The following is a 16326-nucleotide window of genomic DNA, read 5'->3' as shown; positions in this document are numbered from 1 at the left end:
GCGCACACAGGGGGAGGGCTGGCGTTGCATCGGCAGAGAGAGGAGCCTTTATACAGTGCACACAGATACACTTGGGGTGGTGGGGGGAAGAGGGGGGTTTGACCCCGGCTAGGGGTCCTTCCGTCCTCACGATATCAAATGTTACCGTCGCGCACCTGATCGAGCCCTAGCCCAAAACAATTTCAATGAGATCTACAATTTGAAGTCAATTTAAACCTTTAAACCGGTTGCTCTGAATAGTTAAATGATTTTAGGAAATATAAAGATTTAACCTGGCGGTATGCAGTTTCTGAGGCTGCCACGGGAGGGATTTTTTGAATTCAAGTTGTTTTAGCCTTTGTAGCTAGCACTAGGCTAGCTACCATTGTCCCCCAAGTCCCCCACCCCCCCCCCCCCGCACCCTTCTGATTCGTTACACAGCCGCGATCCCGCAAGAGCGTCAGCCTCCCCAATGAGCTTCAGTCGCTATGGCAACGATCGGACATGCGCAATCCCGATCCTCCCCATAGCGAAGCCTGGAGCAGATTGAAGAGGTTGCACCATCGCGGGATCAGGGGGGGGGGGGTTGGTACGCATAACGGCGGCGATCATAAAAGAGCGGAGGGACTTGGGGGACAATGGTAGCTAGCGAAGGGCTAGCTGCAAAGGTTACATCAATTTTTATTTTAAAAAAAATCCCTCCCTGCGGTGGCTACCCCGAGTGTAGGTCAGGGTTACCGCCAGGGAGGTTAAAAGGACCTCATTTGTATATGCTTACATGTATTTTAAATTTTAAGATTTTTGCGACTAAGAAGTAAGTAAGTTCTACCAGAGTAAAATGAGCCATAAATTACTTTTCTCCTAGGTTGCTGTCACTTATAGTTGGTAGTAGAAATCTGACATTACCGACAGATTTTGGACTAGCCCATCTTCTCATGGGGGGTTCTCACGGTACTCTTTATTTTTTAAAAGCACAGTGAATGGCAGTTGCTCTGATCAACTGCCAAAAAAAAGTGTGCAACGAGCCGGGAGGGGGGGGGGGGGGGGGGGGGGGTGGCATAAGGGGAGAGAATTACTAGTGTGCTGTGTTGTGCGGCCCTGCAGTTTGGCCTTAAAGCTGCAGGGGCCTATTTAGAAAAAATTAGCCTGGTCTTTAGGGGGGTTTAGCACTGTGGTCCTCGATTCAAACAAAAAGGTAAGACTTGCCTAAAATCAATCATTTCAATAATCCGGTGCACGATTATTTGGCAGCCGTAGGGGGAAGGAATAGCAGGAGTGACAGATAGCGGTCACCATCTGTAGAAGGTGGATGGAAGGAGTGGAGACAATGAGGCGGACAGTGCAGAGTAGAGCAGGGTGTGATAGGACATTGATCTCTTACATGCAGCAGGGGGGAGGTCAGGTCCTGTGTGTGTGTGTCCTGGCTGGGGAGGGGGGACAGGAAAGAATAGAGGAATTATAAGCAGAGTAAGATGCGGAGAGGAGAGGAAGGGAGGGAGACAAAAAGATTACACAAATCTATGTGTAAAGACAGCCGGACCACCTAACAAGAAGAGAGCTGAACACCTAAACTATCAGCAAGAGTCGTTTCCCCCCCAATCACACGCCTTCTAAACAAGATTTCCCCCCACACGCTCTGCCCTCTAGAAAGAGGACCTGTTGCTAACAGCTTTACTTATGAATAGATGCATACATTAACAACCATATGTGAAACCTGCATGCATTGACAAATGTCTCTGTGGTGGGTCAGACTCAACTACCATCTATACAAACACCAAAAACAGGGCAGATTTAAACAAAGCAGGCTTGTATAAGTATTCTCATAGTTCCTCTACAAATGCAAGAATTTTCAAGAAGACTTCCACACAAAAGCTAGATTCTAGTAATACTGAATAGGCAACCATTGACAGGGGAGATCAGCAATTATAGCCAACCACACTTCGGTGCCGTGGATCTGCAGGGAAGCCAGGACAGGTGACTCCACTACCAAATGTGAAAATAGGGAAAAATCCATACAGCAAAACCCTGAGCAGGACTATAACACTATCTGGAACTGGAAAAAGAGATGCTACAAACATTTTGTGGACCACAAGGTCAAATTCATCAGGTCAACATGCGTCTAAGGCTAGACTCACAAGCGGGTGTTAAAGCCCAAACTACATGATACGATTCTTTGTGCGATTCGATTACGATTCTATTTACAATCTGATCAAAATCGGACATGTTCGATTGGGATTCGATTCAATTCTATTTGCCATTGAAAAACAATTGAATCGAATTGAATCCCGATCAGACATGTCGGGAATTATCTATCGAATCCATCTATTGAGTGGAAAAACGTATTGTGTGTACCCAGCATAATCTTTTAGCCATAGACTCAGAACAAGCATGCAGATCAGATGTTTGACTGAAGTCTGACTGGCTTTGCCACATGCTTGTTGCAGGTGTGTGGTTCTGACACTACTGATACCTGAAAAAAAAAAAAACAGGACTGCCAGGCAACCGGTATTGTTTAAAAGGAAATAAATATGGCAGCCTCCTCATCTCTCACACTTCAGGTGGCCTTTAAAGTGGATCCAAGAAACTTTTACTCATTGCATAATTGCGTTTCTTTCATATAGTTTACAGGGCATTCCTCAAGCCAAATACGTTTTTACTACCGTAATTCCCTATAAACTAAACAAGCCTTGCCCACAGGTTTTCCAGAGTGCCAAGGCACCCAGTCCCAGGTAGCAAGGGCTTATGGGAGCTCAGTATGGCAGGAGAAGGAGGTTACTAGCCAGAGATTTCAGAGGCAGAGGGGAGGAGGGAGGAGGAGAGGGGATTGAATTTGTCACAGGCTGAGTGCTGGAGATACTATCAGCTTGCCTGTGTGTAATGTGACAAACAGAACGTGGCTGCTGTCATTGTATCACAGGAATAAAAAATCATAAACGGTTGAAGCTGTTTGCAGCTAGATTTGCTGTGTAAACTATCTAAACTTTAGATAAGATATATAGACAAGTTACTTGTTATAGTTCGTTTTTCATCTCGGATCAGCTTTAACGTACAGTAATTCTCTGCAATTGAAAATCTATGAGCAGTCATGATCACATCAGTTGTGATGCGATTTAATGAACTCCAGTACCCCAACGCGGAGCATGTAGCGCATTACTGCATAATGCAAGCGATAACAGTAGCAGTGAAGAATACTTTGCATATTCTGTATGCGTTGCACAGCACAATGTGACATTTCCGCTCCGGTTTGTGTAAAGTCTGATTCTTCGGGCTGCACCGTCACTGTAGACAAATCAGTCAGTGCCTCATGTTTAATTTTTCCATTTGGGCACTTGCTGCCCTGATCAGATGGATGTTGTGGCAAATGAAACGCATGGTCATGTGAGTTCTGAAGATCAATAAAAGGAATAGGTCTGTGGTGATCACACCATACATTCCGCCATCTACACAGGAACGCTTTCGGTATGGTAGGGTGCAAACAGCTTTATGGCATAACCTAATACTATGTCAAGCTCAACCAAATAAAGATAGGTCAAGTCTGTGATGTCGCATGTGTAGCCAGGTGAAGTATGATGGTATCAGTCTGCCTAAAGGGAACGCGAGGTGAGAGGGATATGGAGACTGACAACATACCAGCCCCCCCCCCGATCCTCCAATGACCTGCGCCTAGTCGCACCACTCGTATATCTCAGTCCCATGCACGATTGCAGGACTTCACTAGGGCTGCCCCCACTCCCTGGAACTTGCTCCCACTAGCCATCAGACTCGCCCTCATCTTTAATACCTTCAAACAAGCTCTCAAGACTCACCTTTTCATGCTCGCATACCCCCCTATACCAGCACCATAATACGTTCTGTTAAGGTGCCCATACACTTAAACATTTTCCCGCCGATAGACAGCAGATTCGATCACTTTTGACCGAACGACCAATTTCTGTCCGAAATCGATTGTTCCCGTCGATATGTCCGCATGGGATTTCGCTTGATTGCGGGTCGGGAGTGCGTGATAGAGGCGTTCGAATGTCCGACGACCGATGCTAGTGGCAACACATTACCTGTTCCGCCGATGCGTGTCCCCGCTGTCCCTTCTCCGCGCTGGGCTCCGACTGGCTTCACTTCTTCCTGTCCTGACAGGAAGTTTGAACAGTAGAGCGCCCTCTACTGTTTAAAGTTCCGACAGGAAGTAAAGTGAAGCTGGAGCCCAGAGCGGAGAAGGGACAGCGGAGACCGGGGTGACTCGCGCCGGCCGGATCAGGTAGTGTATGCAGGGGGGCGGCGGCACCGGCAGCTCCACAGATTGTGAATCTGTTTCATAGTGAAAATCGATTCAAAATCTGTTTGCAGTGTAGGCAGCCAATAGATCCCTCTTTGATCAGATTCGATCACAGAGGGATCTATCTGCTGGTCGATCTGGTGGCAATCGACCAGTGTATGGCAACCTTTAGACACCCTCTAAACAGATGCACCCATTGTCTCCACCCCCACCCTTTAGATTTTAAGCCTCTGGCAGGGCCCTCCTCCCTAGTGTTAGTTGTTGATTATGCAATCTTACTGACCATCACCCCTCTGGTGGACTAAAACAGTCTCTATTTTGACCTATGACACTGTACTGTTATCAAATCATTTGCATGATATTGTTTTATATTAACCCATTTATCTATTGTGCAGCGCTGCGTAATATGTTGGAGCTTTATAAATACAATAAAAATGTTTCCTTTTAAATAATGCATATTGCCCGGCTGTCCTGCTGTTCCTCTGCCTCGAATACTTGAATACATAGATCCTATTCAGTAAGGAGTTCTTGGGCGAGACTCCCCAACACTGCTACAACCTGCTGAGTGCCCTCTAGTGGTTGCCTCACAAGTGCTTTGAGTCCGACAGGAGAAAAGTGCTATACAAATATAAGAAATTAAAGATGTTGGCACTACATGACTAAATAGAAATAATACCATCCGAAGACAGATTGCCTTTGTTTTCTTTCAAACAAAACTTCTACAGCTAAAAATCCTACCTTAAAAACCATGGAGAAGACAACTGCTGCCCATGTTTTCATGTGCAGACTACAGAGGCACAGAGATGCCATCTGAGAAAATAACAGCCTGAAGCCCTGGAGGACCCTACTGAAAAAATGCTGATGATGGGGCTTGGGATTTATTGGACCATCTAACAAGTGAAGCTCATACACCATAAAAACAAGCTCAACCATGTAGAGATTACACCAGACTAGGAAACATTTGTGTCTGATGTTGGACAAAGTTTTTTAGAGCATTTTTGGAACACGACACCTGTCCTGTTGTCCAATGGGAAGTCAGCGCAATCATCACAGCTGACTATTCAGAGGCATGCTGGGTGATGCCACTGCTAGCTCTTAAAAGCAACGCTACATCAGAGGCAAAGCAAACCTCTCTGGAGCACCAAGCTCGCCCCAGAAAACAGCATCACATCCGAGAGAGGCAGGGATTGCGGCCCAAGCAGAGACACCACTGCTGGGGCCGCAAGAAATACAAGAAGCCAGCAGGCACTTCAGACTCCATCTATAGCTGAAACATTTTACAAGGACTACCTCCTTAGAGTGTACTTCTTTTAAAACTTCTCAAAATGCTCTCCAAAACACGTTTTACATTTCAGCCATCTGATTCCTGTGAACCATAATTCAGTGTAAACCTTACGGCCAGGATACAGCACCCCCTAGTGGCAGAAGCTGCAATATCTGGAATCCTAGGATCTAGAATAGTACTAAAAGGAAAACCCCACTTTCAACAAACTAAATAAAATCAGTTACACAACATATCTAAACTCGTTTGGCCAGTTTCTAAGTTATTACCCGGTAAGTCGTATTTCAAAGGAAAATACAGACAATTCCAGTGGATACCCATTTTTATTTCACACAATAGTTCACTTTCCTGTGATATATCCATGCTACATCATTTTAGGTTAACAAATGATCTCCATTTAAAGAGGATAACATAACAACAATTAATAAAATTGCTCATTTTTTTACAACATTCCTTTATAAACTAGTCAGTGTTTGCCCATTGCAAAATCTTTCCTTACCGATTCACCTTCTGAAATTTATCACAGGTAGAAGCAGTTTTAGTTCTGTCAGCTGATTAGTGCAGAATGTTTGTTTCTGAAAATTCTGAAGCCAATGAAAAGAATACCTGGTCTCCGCATAGCTACACATCACTGGGAGGCCGGGGCTACATACAATATACAGCAATATTAAGATCTAGGAAGGGTTTCTGATGCTGAAACCAGGAAAATCTACAATAAAAGTGAATATCCCGAATAATTTATCGCATTCTACTATATGGCACTACTACTGCCTAAATCAAGTGACTGAACATGAAGGCTTCCAAAATGCTGTTAAAATTTCCTCATCAAGCATCATGCAGCACTTTCTAAGATTTAACAGCATGATTCTTTTCCTTCCATTTAGTACACAGTATTATTCCTACTCAAAGGGTTTTGTAAAACCTGCTTACAGTAAATTAAAAATTTTTTTTATCAAAGCTCCCTTCATTGCACTGATAAAACAGTACACAGCTTGTGTGCAAAGCAAAAAAGCAAACAGGAAATCTCATGTATTGGTTAATAGAAGTCAGCAAGAAGCACATCAAAACTTTGAGATGTACCGAGCAGCACTGCAATTAGGTTTTCTATATACTGCCATGAATGCTATGCATCAATGAGGAATGACAAGGAGGTGCCATTTATCTTTTTACATTTGGCCTAATCACATGTCAACAAAGTGAAGACTTGCCAAATAGCACTTCCTGTAATATCTCCTTGTAGCAGGATGTCTCTGGTATCTACAGGACTGAAGCTGGGGAACTAGCCAATGTATGGGCATCCAATTCATTTGCATGTCTTTTTTACAGTGGTGTATCCTGGTTAATTCGTAGATTTATATTGGAGGCATCATTATAAAGATTCAACAAACTTAGTATGCTTTCAGTGTAATCTTTGTTCTATACTGATGATATGACTTTCCCCCTCTGAAGCTTTGCAATCTTGCTTTTGCAGGATGTGCAACAAATGCCCTAATGTCAAAGTATCCTCAAGGACTACCTATGTATGTCACCCTGCTGGTGCAGAGCTACCACCAATTATACAATGCTACCATTGCTCATTAACTGCTTCACAGCCAGGCTAATTGAAATCGACACCGTTTGGGACCCTGCCAGGGCGTAGATTTCAATTACCTCCCGTCGCTCTCCTGACGCTAAACCCTACTCGCTCTGCCATCACTATGACAGCAGAGCTCCGTGAGCCGGTCAGGAGCTGATTTCATTGACTCCTGACCGACTCATGGAGCTCTGCTGTCATAGCGATGGTAGAGTGGTGTGGCGAGAGCGGTGGGTCCGTGCGTTAGGACGTCTTTGAACCCAGTTTTTGTACCAGCAAGTTTCTGGTCCTTAAAGAGAAACTGTAACAAAGAATTGAACTTCATCCCAATCAGTAGCCGATACCCCCTTTCCCATGAGAAATCTTTTCCTTTTCACAAACAGACCATTAGGGGGCTCTGTATGACTGATATTGTGGTGAAACCCCTCCCACAGTGTGATGTCAGGACCATGGTTCTGACATCACACTGTGGGGGCCTTGTTGCATTGTGGGAAATAACAGCTGTTTACAGTAATTTCCAACTGCCAAAAAAGCAAGCACCATCTCCTTCCACTGCCATCACCTGCCAGCAGTAAAAATGTCACCGTGTGATAAATGTCAATGTAAATCAGGGAGAGGAAAGATTTTACAATGGGCAAACACTGACTAAATCATTTATACATAATTATTGTAAAAATTAAGCACTTTTTATTACATTATTTTCACTGGAGTTCCTCTTTGAGGGGCTAAAGACTGCTGGTACATAAGTGGTTAAGCACGCCAACTGTTAATTGGTTTAGTTCTAAAACATCAACACAGCTTTAGCCGACGTACAGGGCTGCAATATGACCAAACATCATACAGCTGAAAAGCATTTATTCAGAATCCCAAATGTTAAAGATACCATTCATATTATCAGTAAAGCAAGTAATGTATTCAGGACTAAATGTACACTAACTGGAATCAAATTCTGATATGGATTGGCTGGCTACAGCTAGGAGTATACATTGCACTGCTGAGCTGCTGCAATTATGTGGTAAGGCAATTTATGGAATCCTGAAGTTAGATTCTCAAATGGACAGTAACGTGCTAATTTGTAACCTGTTTCCCATGATCTCTAACAATTTGACATTGCCGCTGTAAATGGGCCAAAGGAAAAAAATGAGAACATTAAGGAAATCAGTTTGAAGAGTAGACAGAGCAGAGTCTGTGGAATTAAGTTGAGCTCACCCTTTCTTCCATTATACAGGAGGGACCATGGTTTCTAATCACCCCGATCACCTGCAAGCAGCCAAATTGAGGACTATTTGTTTTATCATGAGTTGCACTGTCAATATGGATGATGTGGGGGAGCATAACTGGGCCAAGCTGTCATAGAGTGTTATGATCTGCCTGCACTGATTATACTAATCCGTCCACATGTAAAAACAGTGCACTTATGTGTTCAATCATGGAAGATATCTAATTGGCTGATCATAACCCTCTGACAACCGGTTTATAAGATGAACTATCCAGCATTCTACATAACACAGCAATAAATGGTTTTCACATTCTGCCAGTTATATCAGTACAGGCAGATCTGTTGCTCTGTCACTGCTCAGCCAGTTCATCATTTCTCGCAGGACCAGTGCTACATGTGACAGTGTAGTTGAACAGGCTTCTCTCCTTGACTGCTTGCAGATGATCAGCACCATCTGCTAGCCATGACCACCCTGAACAATAAGAACATGATCAGATCAATGGGGAGGGGAAGCATATGCTGTAATATAGGAGAAGAGAGGTGAATAGAGAAATGATCTCTGCGCTGAATGTTTAGCGATGTGCACAGATCAAATTGGGAGGCACATAAAGTGTGTGTGAGCGAGTGTGTGTGAGAGAGAGTGAGAGTGAGAGAGAGAGAGAGAGTGTGTGTGTGTAAATATGAGCGAGAGAAATTTTTATGCAAATGTATGCAGCTTGAACATGGTCCAATCAACCAATCAATTTAAACCTCGGTTTACATTGACTGGTCCATTTTCAAGCTGCATACATTTACATAAAAATTTGCATAACCCTCTGGGCGATAATTACATCGCCCAGGAGGGGGCGCAGAACTTTTTTTAAATTTTTTTATTTTGTATATATCATGTAGCGAGCCCTGGGCTCGCTACATGATAGCCGCTGCGCAGCGGCATCGGGGGGACCCACTCCGATCGCCTTCGGCGGTCAGAGTAAGCAGGAAATCCCGTTCAGAACGGGATTTCCTGCTGGGCTACCCCGGTCGCCATGGCGACGGGGCGGCATGACCGACGTCATGGACGTCGTGACGTCAGAGGGAGTCCCGATCCACCCCTCAGCGCTGCCTGGCACTGATTTGCCAGGCTGTGCAAGGGGTCGGGGAGGGGGGGGGGCTGCGCGGCACGACGGGTAGCGGCGAGCGGAAGTTACACGCAGCTAGCAAAGTGCTAGCTGCGTGTAACAAAAAAAAATTACGCAAATCGGCCCACCAGGGCCTGAGAAATCCTCCTGCGCGACATACCCCGAGCTCAGCTCGGGATTATCGCCCAGGAGGTTAATGTCAAAACAATTTGCATCTCATTGATCATCCCTAGCACATAACTATGCTCGTGGCCAGTCTACTCCATGTATGAGCGCAGCCGCACTCCGCAAGCGCAAAGTATGGCCCGTGTTTGCGCAGTAGCACTGAGCCGGTTGTGCACAGGCAGCTCTGTGCTGCTGTACAGGAACAAACCCACTGGAGGAGTGCGGCTGCAAAGATAAACAGGGTCGCGGCCTTCAACGGAACATCGAGGAGAACGCCAGCGTATACCACTAAGGCTTCCTAGTTTAATAAATGTTAGCACTTGTCGAGGATGCAGGGCATGCATTTTTCAGTCTGACAGAGGCGGTGTATGCCTGTGCGATTAACCATTCAATTGCAACATGTGTTTAGGGACGCGCAGCCTTTCGCCCCACCTTTTTTTTAACTATGTAACTGTCAGGTTAGCTGCTCCAGCCCCTCCTCCTGAGTTTCCTGTTTGCATAATAAGTAGTAGCAGATTTGCATATGATTTGCATCTGAATTGAATGCAAAGTGTGCAGAAAATCTATTTAGGTGCTTCACACTGAGCTGGTGGTCATTTCAGATGCAGCCTTATGCTGCATACACACTTGAGATAAAAATCTTTGGAAAAGACAAGATCACAGACCAATTTTACCCCATTCCATGTAGTATGAGAGCCATACTCTACACAGTCTATTCTATGGAGCTGCACTCCCCATCAGATAAAATCTTTGCAAGATGCTGCACACAAAGATGCCCGTACACATACAAAAGATCATTATCTGCATAAGATCTCTTCCTGCAAAAGATCCATTCCTGCAAAATGCATTCATAGTCTGAGATCTGCAGATCCTCATACACACCTTGTTTAACAGACTTCATCTGCATATCTGGCAATCATCTGCAGATCTGAAAATCCATCCTGGCGGATCTGATCTGCAGATGATTGCCTGTTAAACAAGGTGTGTATGAGGATCTGCAGATCTCATAGACTATGAATGCATTTTGCAGGAATGGATCTTTTGCAGGAAGAGATCTTTTGCAGATAATGATCTTTTGAATGTGTACGGGCATCTTTCTGTGCAGCATCTTGCAAAGATTTTATCTGATGGGGAGTGCAGCTCCATAGAATAGACTGTGTAGAGTATGGCTCTCATACTACATGGAATGGGGTAAAATTGGTCTGTGATCTTGCCTTTTCCAAAGACTTATCTTAAGTGTGTATGTAGCATTAGTGATATGCGCTGGCGTTCTCCTCGCTGTTCAACAAAATGTAAGTTACACTTTTTTTTGCTTAGCTGCTCCCAAGGTTTTAAATTTAGGTTAGGTCACTTGCCTGGAGGTTTGCCTCACCATGGCGCAAGTGTCTAGTATAATATACTTTGCATGCAAACCATATTGGAAGCTAAAGTTCCTCCTAGTTTAATAAATGTTAGCACTTGTCTAGGATGCAGGGCATGCATTTTTCAATCTGACAGAGGCGGTGTATGCCTGTGCGATTAACCATTCAATTCCAACATGTGTTTAGGGACGCGCAGCCTTTCCCCCCACCTTTTTTTAACTTCAACGGAACATGTCCGGTATCGGAGATCGGTACCCACTGAAATAGAAGGAAAGGGATGTCCCTTGCAGGAGAGGTACTCTCCCACTAGGGTGTTCCTAAGGCCACCTCCCCAGCTCTAATTGGGCAGCTCTGCCTCTCCCTAGCATCCCTGCTTTGTGTGGAGACAAACAGAGCTGCAGCGTTGTGATCCTAGGGGTTACGGAGACCAAAACTACAGGATATCTGGCCAAACGGAGAAGAGGTAATTGAGGCTACATGATCTGGCTAGCCACCCGGATAGGGTAGTAGCACATTATATGCCAGAGTTTTTTTTAGGAACAAATTCACTATTTATTCTTCAATCATAAATCTTCTAAGTTGTGGAAATACCGTACGGACACGCTTCAGAAATCCAATTTCACAAAAGAGACTGCCTAAAATGTGAGATTGGAATTCTAAAGCATGTCCATACTGTACAGTGCATATCCACAACTTAGAAGATTTGTGATTGAAGAATAAATAGTGAATTTGTTCCTAAAAAATCCCCATGTTCTTTCCTTGTTTGGACATATTTAGTGCATTTTTTGGGGGGGAACTAAACTACCTGTTAGTGTGGATTTTGTGAGGTAGCTTTTTTTTTTTTTTTTTTTTTTTTTTTTCACACAAAAATGCCTCCGAAGTATATTGCGGTGTACTTTAGGGGGAACTTTGCCCTTAGTTTCATTTTTATAATGAGAGTTTATTTAAATACCTTTTATACAGTGGTTTCAGTTTTCAAAGCATCAAACAGGTTCTATTGAAATCATTTCAAGCAGCCCAGGACTGTATTAGACAATCTCATACGTACTTTTCCTGTACTGTGACTCCATTCATAATGATGCAATTGGTAATTTTCACTCGGTCTTTGATAACACATCTGGATCCTAAGAGGGAATGTTTTATCGAAGTCTTTTCCCCGATTTGAGTGTCCGTTCCTATCATGCTGTCTGGTCCAACCTGGAAGAAAAACATCCAGTTACTCAGCATCAGTGGAACAGCAGCCAGACTCGGGTGACTGATAACTATGCCTTAACCTCCTTGGCGGTAACCCCGTACTACACACGGGGTAGCCGCCGGAGGATCACATGGCCCCAGGACTTAAAAAAAAAAAAATAAATAAAAAAAAAATGGTGGCATACGCTTTAGCTAGCGGTTTGCTAGCTAAGCTTATGCACAAAGTTGCTCTGGTGTAGTGACAGATTGGGCAGCCCTGCATGCGCAGTAGGAGCCTGAGTCCCATTAAATTGTGCAGCCACGTAAAATGTCCTAAATATCTCCGCTTCCGCACCACATATATTCCCCAAATTTTCAGGGTAGTGAGGGGACCCCCCCCCCCCCCCCCCCCGATCTTGCTCTGTGCCGAATTGCAGCCCCCGAGCCCCGCTGATTCCCGAGATAGGTTTGCTGTAATCAGTCACGGGAACCAGGGGGGTTCGGGGGCTGCAATTCGGCATAGAGCTAGATCGGGGAGTCCCCTCCCTACCCTGAACATTTGGGGAGTGTACGTGGTGCGGAAGCGGAGATGTTTCAGAGAAACAACATCTAACTTCCCACTGAGCATGCGTGATACTTCGTGAGGAAGGCTGCTTACCTGCTCCGGCCGGCGCTTGTCCCCTGGTCTCCGCTGTCTTCTCCATGCTCGGCTCCTCCAGCTTCACTGAACTTCCTGCCGGGGAAGTTTAAACAGTAGAGGGTGCTCTACTATTTAAACTTCCTGTCAGGAAAGGGAGTTCAGTGAAGCTGGAGGAGCCGAGCATGGAGAAGGGACAGCGGAGACCAGGGGACAAGCGCCGGCCGGAGCAGGTAATGTGTTGCTACTAGCGTCGGTCGTCAGCCATTCAAACGCCGCTATCGACGCACGCCCGACCCACCGGTGATCGAACAAAATCTTCCGCACGGACAGATCGACGGGAATGATTGATTTCGGACGGAAATCGTTCGTTCTGTCAGCGTTTGCGCAACAATTTCACAGCAGATTCGATCACAGTGACTGAATCTGCTGTATATCGGCGGGAAAATCATTAGTTGCATGGGCCCCTTTATTGTTCTCTATGGAGAGATTTCATCTGAGCCTGTTTTTACACATTTCGCCCAGCAGGTGGTGCTCTCAACAAATGTCACACTTGGAGATATTTAACATTTTTCTGATTAGGAAACAAAAACAAACTTCTAAATAAAATCTTCAGAGCTGTGTGTGGGGAGAATCGAACAGAACAGTAATACACTCTAGCATGCCCCATACTTACCATGAGCTTATCTGTGATGTTGGCAGATGGGTGCACACGTGGATCTTCCCCACAAATACTGCACAAAGGAACCTGCAAAACACAACGTAGTCACAGGACATGGTCATTTTGAAACCTTGTAGCAAAATGTTAAAGGTTCTTATTGTGTTTTGCATGGTCTGCATATAGTGGCTAAAAATGAGAACCTCCACCAGGTTTTTTTGTTTTTTTTTTGCAAGAATTCAGATGGGCAAGTGTGTTTGGGTGGGCGTGTTGGAGGCTGCACATTTTACTAAGAATAATTCAAGAAAGGTGTTCCAGTATAGTGTCGGTCGGGGGTAAATGAATTGAACTTACCCGGGGCTTCTAATGGTCTCTCGCAGACATCCTGTGCCCGCGCAGCCACTCCCCAATGCTCCGGCCCCGCCTCCGGTTCACATCTGGAATTTCAGACTTTAAAGTCTGAAAACCACTGCGCCTGCATTGCAGTGTCCTCGCTCCCACTGATGTCACCAGGAGCGTACTGCGCAGGCCCAGTATGGTCTGTGCCTGTGCAGTACACTCCTGGAGACATAAGCGGGAACGAGGACACGGCAATGCAGGCACTGTGATTTTCAGACTTTAAAGTTTGCAATTCCAGAAGTGAAACGGAGGCGGGGCCAGAGCATCGGTAAGTGGCTGCGCGGGGCCAGGATGTCTGCGGGGGACCAATATAAGCCCCAGGTAAGTTAAACTCATTTTCCCCCGACCCCCTACAGTGTCCCTTTAAACCAGCCTCCAGGTAACCTTAGCAATAATTGTTCTATCATGAATTTCTTCCTAGAGATCATTTCTTCAGGCCGACAGTGATCATGTATTTTGCCCCAATATTGCACTGGCAATAAGGTCTTATTCTGTTATTTTTGTTAAAATGGAGAAGTGTTTATTTGCAGTGTTAGTAGGAAAAGTTTAGTTCGGTGTGAAATAAATGTTTTGGCTACTGATCCTCTAATGCTCATCAGAATACAGCCTTTCAGTGCCTCATTCCACAGTAATGTTCCAGGTTTCTGGAGTGTTGACAGACTGTACACAACTCTGCACACAGTAATGTCAGCCACCCAGGCACTATTACCGCTACATGACCTACGCTGCGCTACAGCACCCACCTGCTTGTTGGCCTCGATGTACATGGCTAGACTGTTGACTCTACAACATAGCTCATTCTGTGCCACATGAACATAGCAGCGCAGACGGCTGCCGTGATAAGGATCCCGCATGTCACCACGGTGATCATTCCAACTCGACTTGCTCAAGGCAGTGTCATGTAGGTCATCCTGAGGTATAAAGCTGTAGATGTCTGTAAGAAAGAAGAGGGTGCCAAACAAAAAAAGAGGCATCAGTTAAAGAAATCAGAAAGAAAAAGATTAAACAACAAGTTTGGCCTCCCATTTTTTAATACATACAATAGTAAATATGCTTTAATACACTACACTGGCTACCCATAAAATGGAGAATACTTTTCAAAATTGGCATGCCAACATTCAAATCCCTATGGATTTGTTGCAACTGCGTCAAACCTCCCACAACCTCAGATCAATAGGATCTAATAACTTGACCACTCCAGAGTCACACTAAAAACCTTTAAAGCCAGTAAACAGACAAACCGAGAGCCCAATATAGTGTAGTAGGTATTAGCCCAAATGGAAAAACATGAAAGGTAAGTATTATACTTACAAACACGGGTTACCGCTAAGGCAACCACTGTATAGGCAGGTGGGGAGTATAAGCCTGTCCCCACTCAGGAATAAGATGTCGCTCTCCGTGATAGAGGAAAAAAGGGTATATCACCCATCCACCAAGGGTGGTTCACTGGATCAATCGATGTACAGAGGCGCCAGTAGGATAAAAGATACTAAAAAGTTTAAAATGACTAGGTGGTGGCGGTGGACCAACCGACCCAATATAGACACGATGCTGTCAATTAAAGTCAACAAGAATTTATTCACATACTCCAAAAAACATACAGAGGTGCCAAGCCTACTCAGGACATATAGCTGTGTGATACTCCTATCGTTTAATGCCTGAAGAAGCGGGTTTTGTATGCCCGTGAAACGCGTCGCAGTATGTTTTTTGGAGTATGTGAATAAATTCTTGTTGACTTTAATTGACAGCATCGTGTCTATATTGGGTCGGTTGGTCCACCGCCACCACCTAGTCATTTTAAACTTTTTAGTATCTTTTATCCTACTGGCGCCTCTGTACATCGATTGATCCTTTAAAGCCAGAGCTTTCTGTTATGCTGCCCCTATCCTTTGGAACACCTTGCCACACCCAATCAAAGTTTCAACCCTGGACACGTTTAAATCAAAACTGAAAAGCCACCCACTTAGTCTGGCATTTATGATGGCATAACTTTTTCCCCTGTACACGTCACCATGTACCGATCTGAGACAAGCCTATATGCTTAGAGTCCTACGTGAGAAAAGTACTTTACAAATGTTTTGTCGTCGTAACTGACACTGCGATTTGATTTCTTGTTAGGTTTCTCATTTGCTTTGATGGGTACTGTCTGCACTAGAGATTTTCAATGAGATGCTAGTGAAAATAAACTCAAGATCAGTCTATGTGTAGTAGCAATAGTATAAAGAACTAGCATGGTGCTTTTTTATTATTCTCATTATCAGGCATTATATTTTGACTATTAAATGTGAACAGCAGCCATATTAGTGTGACTTAAAACCTTGCTCATTCAGTACCTAACAAAAAGAAATAGTTTTACAGTCTCAGAGAGCTCTCTGCATTGTTTGCACAGCCAGATAAAAATGTTTTCATAGTTTGCTTTTCAAATGAGGATTTCACTGGCTGTTTGACCGTTACCTGTAAAATGCACCACACATCATACAATTTTGATTACA

At 44.5% G+C, this 16326-nt stretch overlaps 1 protein-coding gene across 1 annotated transcript in view; it reads right to left on the bottom strand.

Moving 5' to 3' along the window:
- Positions 1 to 16326, bottom strand: part of EIF2B3 (eukaryotic translation initiation factor 2B subunit gamma) — an 88306-nt gene that overhangs the window by 21689 nt on the left and 50291 nt on the right. The window contains exons 8-10 of the mRNA XM_068239516.1: positions 14578 to 14768; positions 13454 to 13525; positions 12016 to 12164 (exon numbers count right to left, since the gene is read on the bottom strand). Of these exons, the coding sequence (XP_068095617.1) occupies positions 12016 to 12164; positions 13454 to 13525; positions 14578 to 14768 (412 nt within the window). The remainder of the gene's footprint in view (positions 1 to 12015; positions 12165 to 13453; positions 13526 to 14577; positions 14769 to 16326) is intronic.

This window comes from Hyperolius riggenbachi, chromosome 6 (genome assembly GCF_040937935.1).
Source record: "Hyperolius riggenbachi isolate aHypRig1 chromosome 6, aHypRig1.pri, whole genome shotgun sequence".
In the NCBI taxonomy this organism is placed as follows: Eukaryota; Metazoa; Chordata; class Amphibia; order Anura; family Hyperoliidae; genus Hyperolius; species Hyperolius riggenbachi.
The sequence above is the reverse complement of the archived record's forward strand: the minus strand, read 5'-3'. Positions and strand labels throughout refer to the sequence as shown.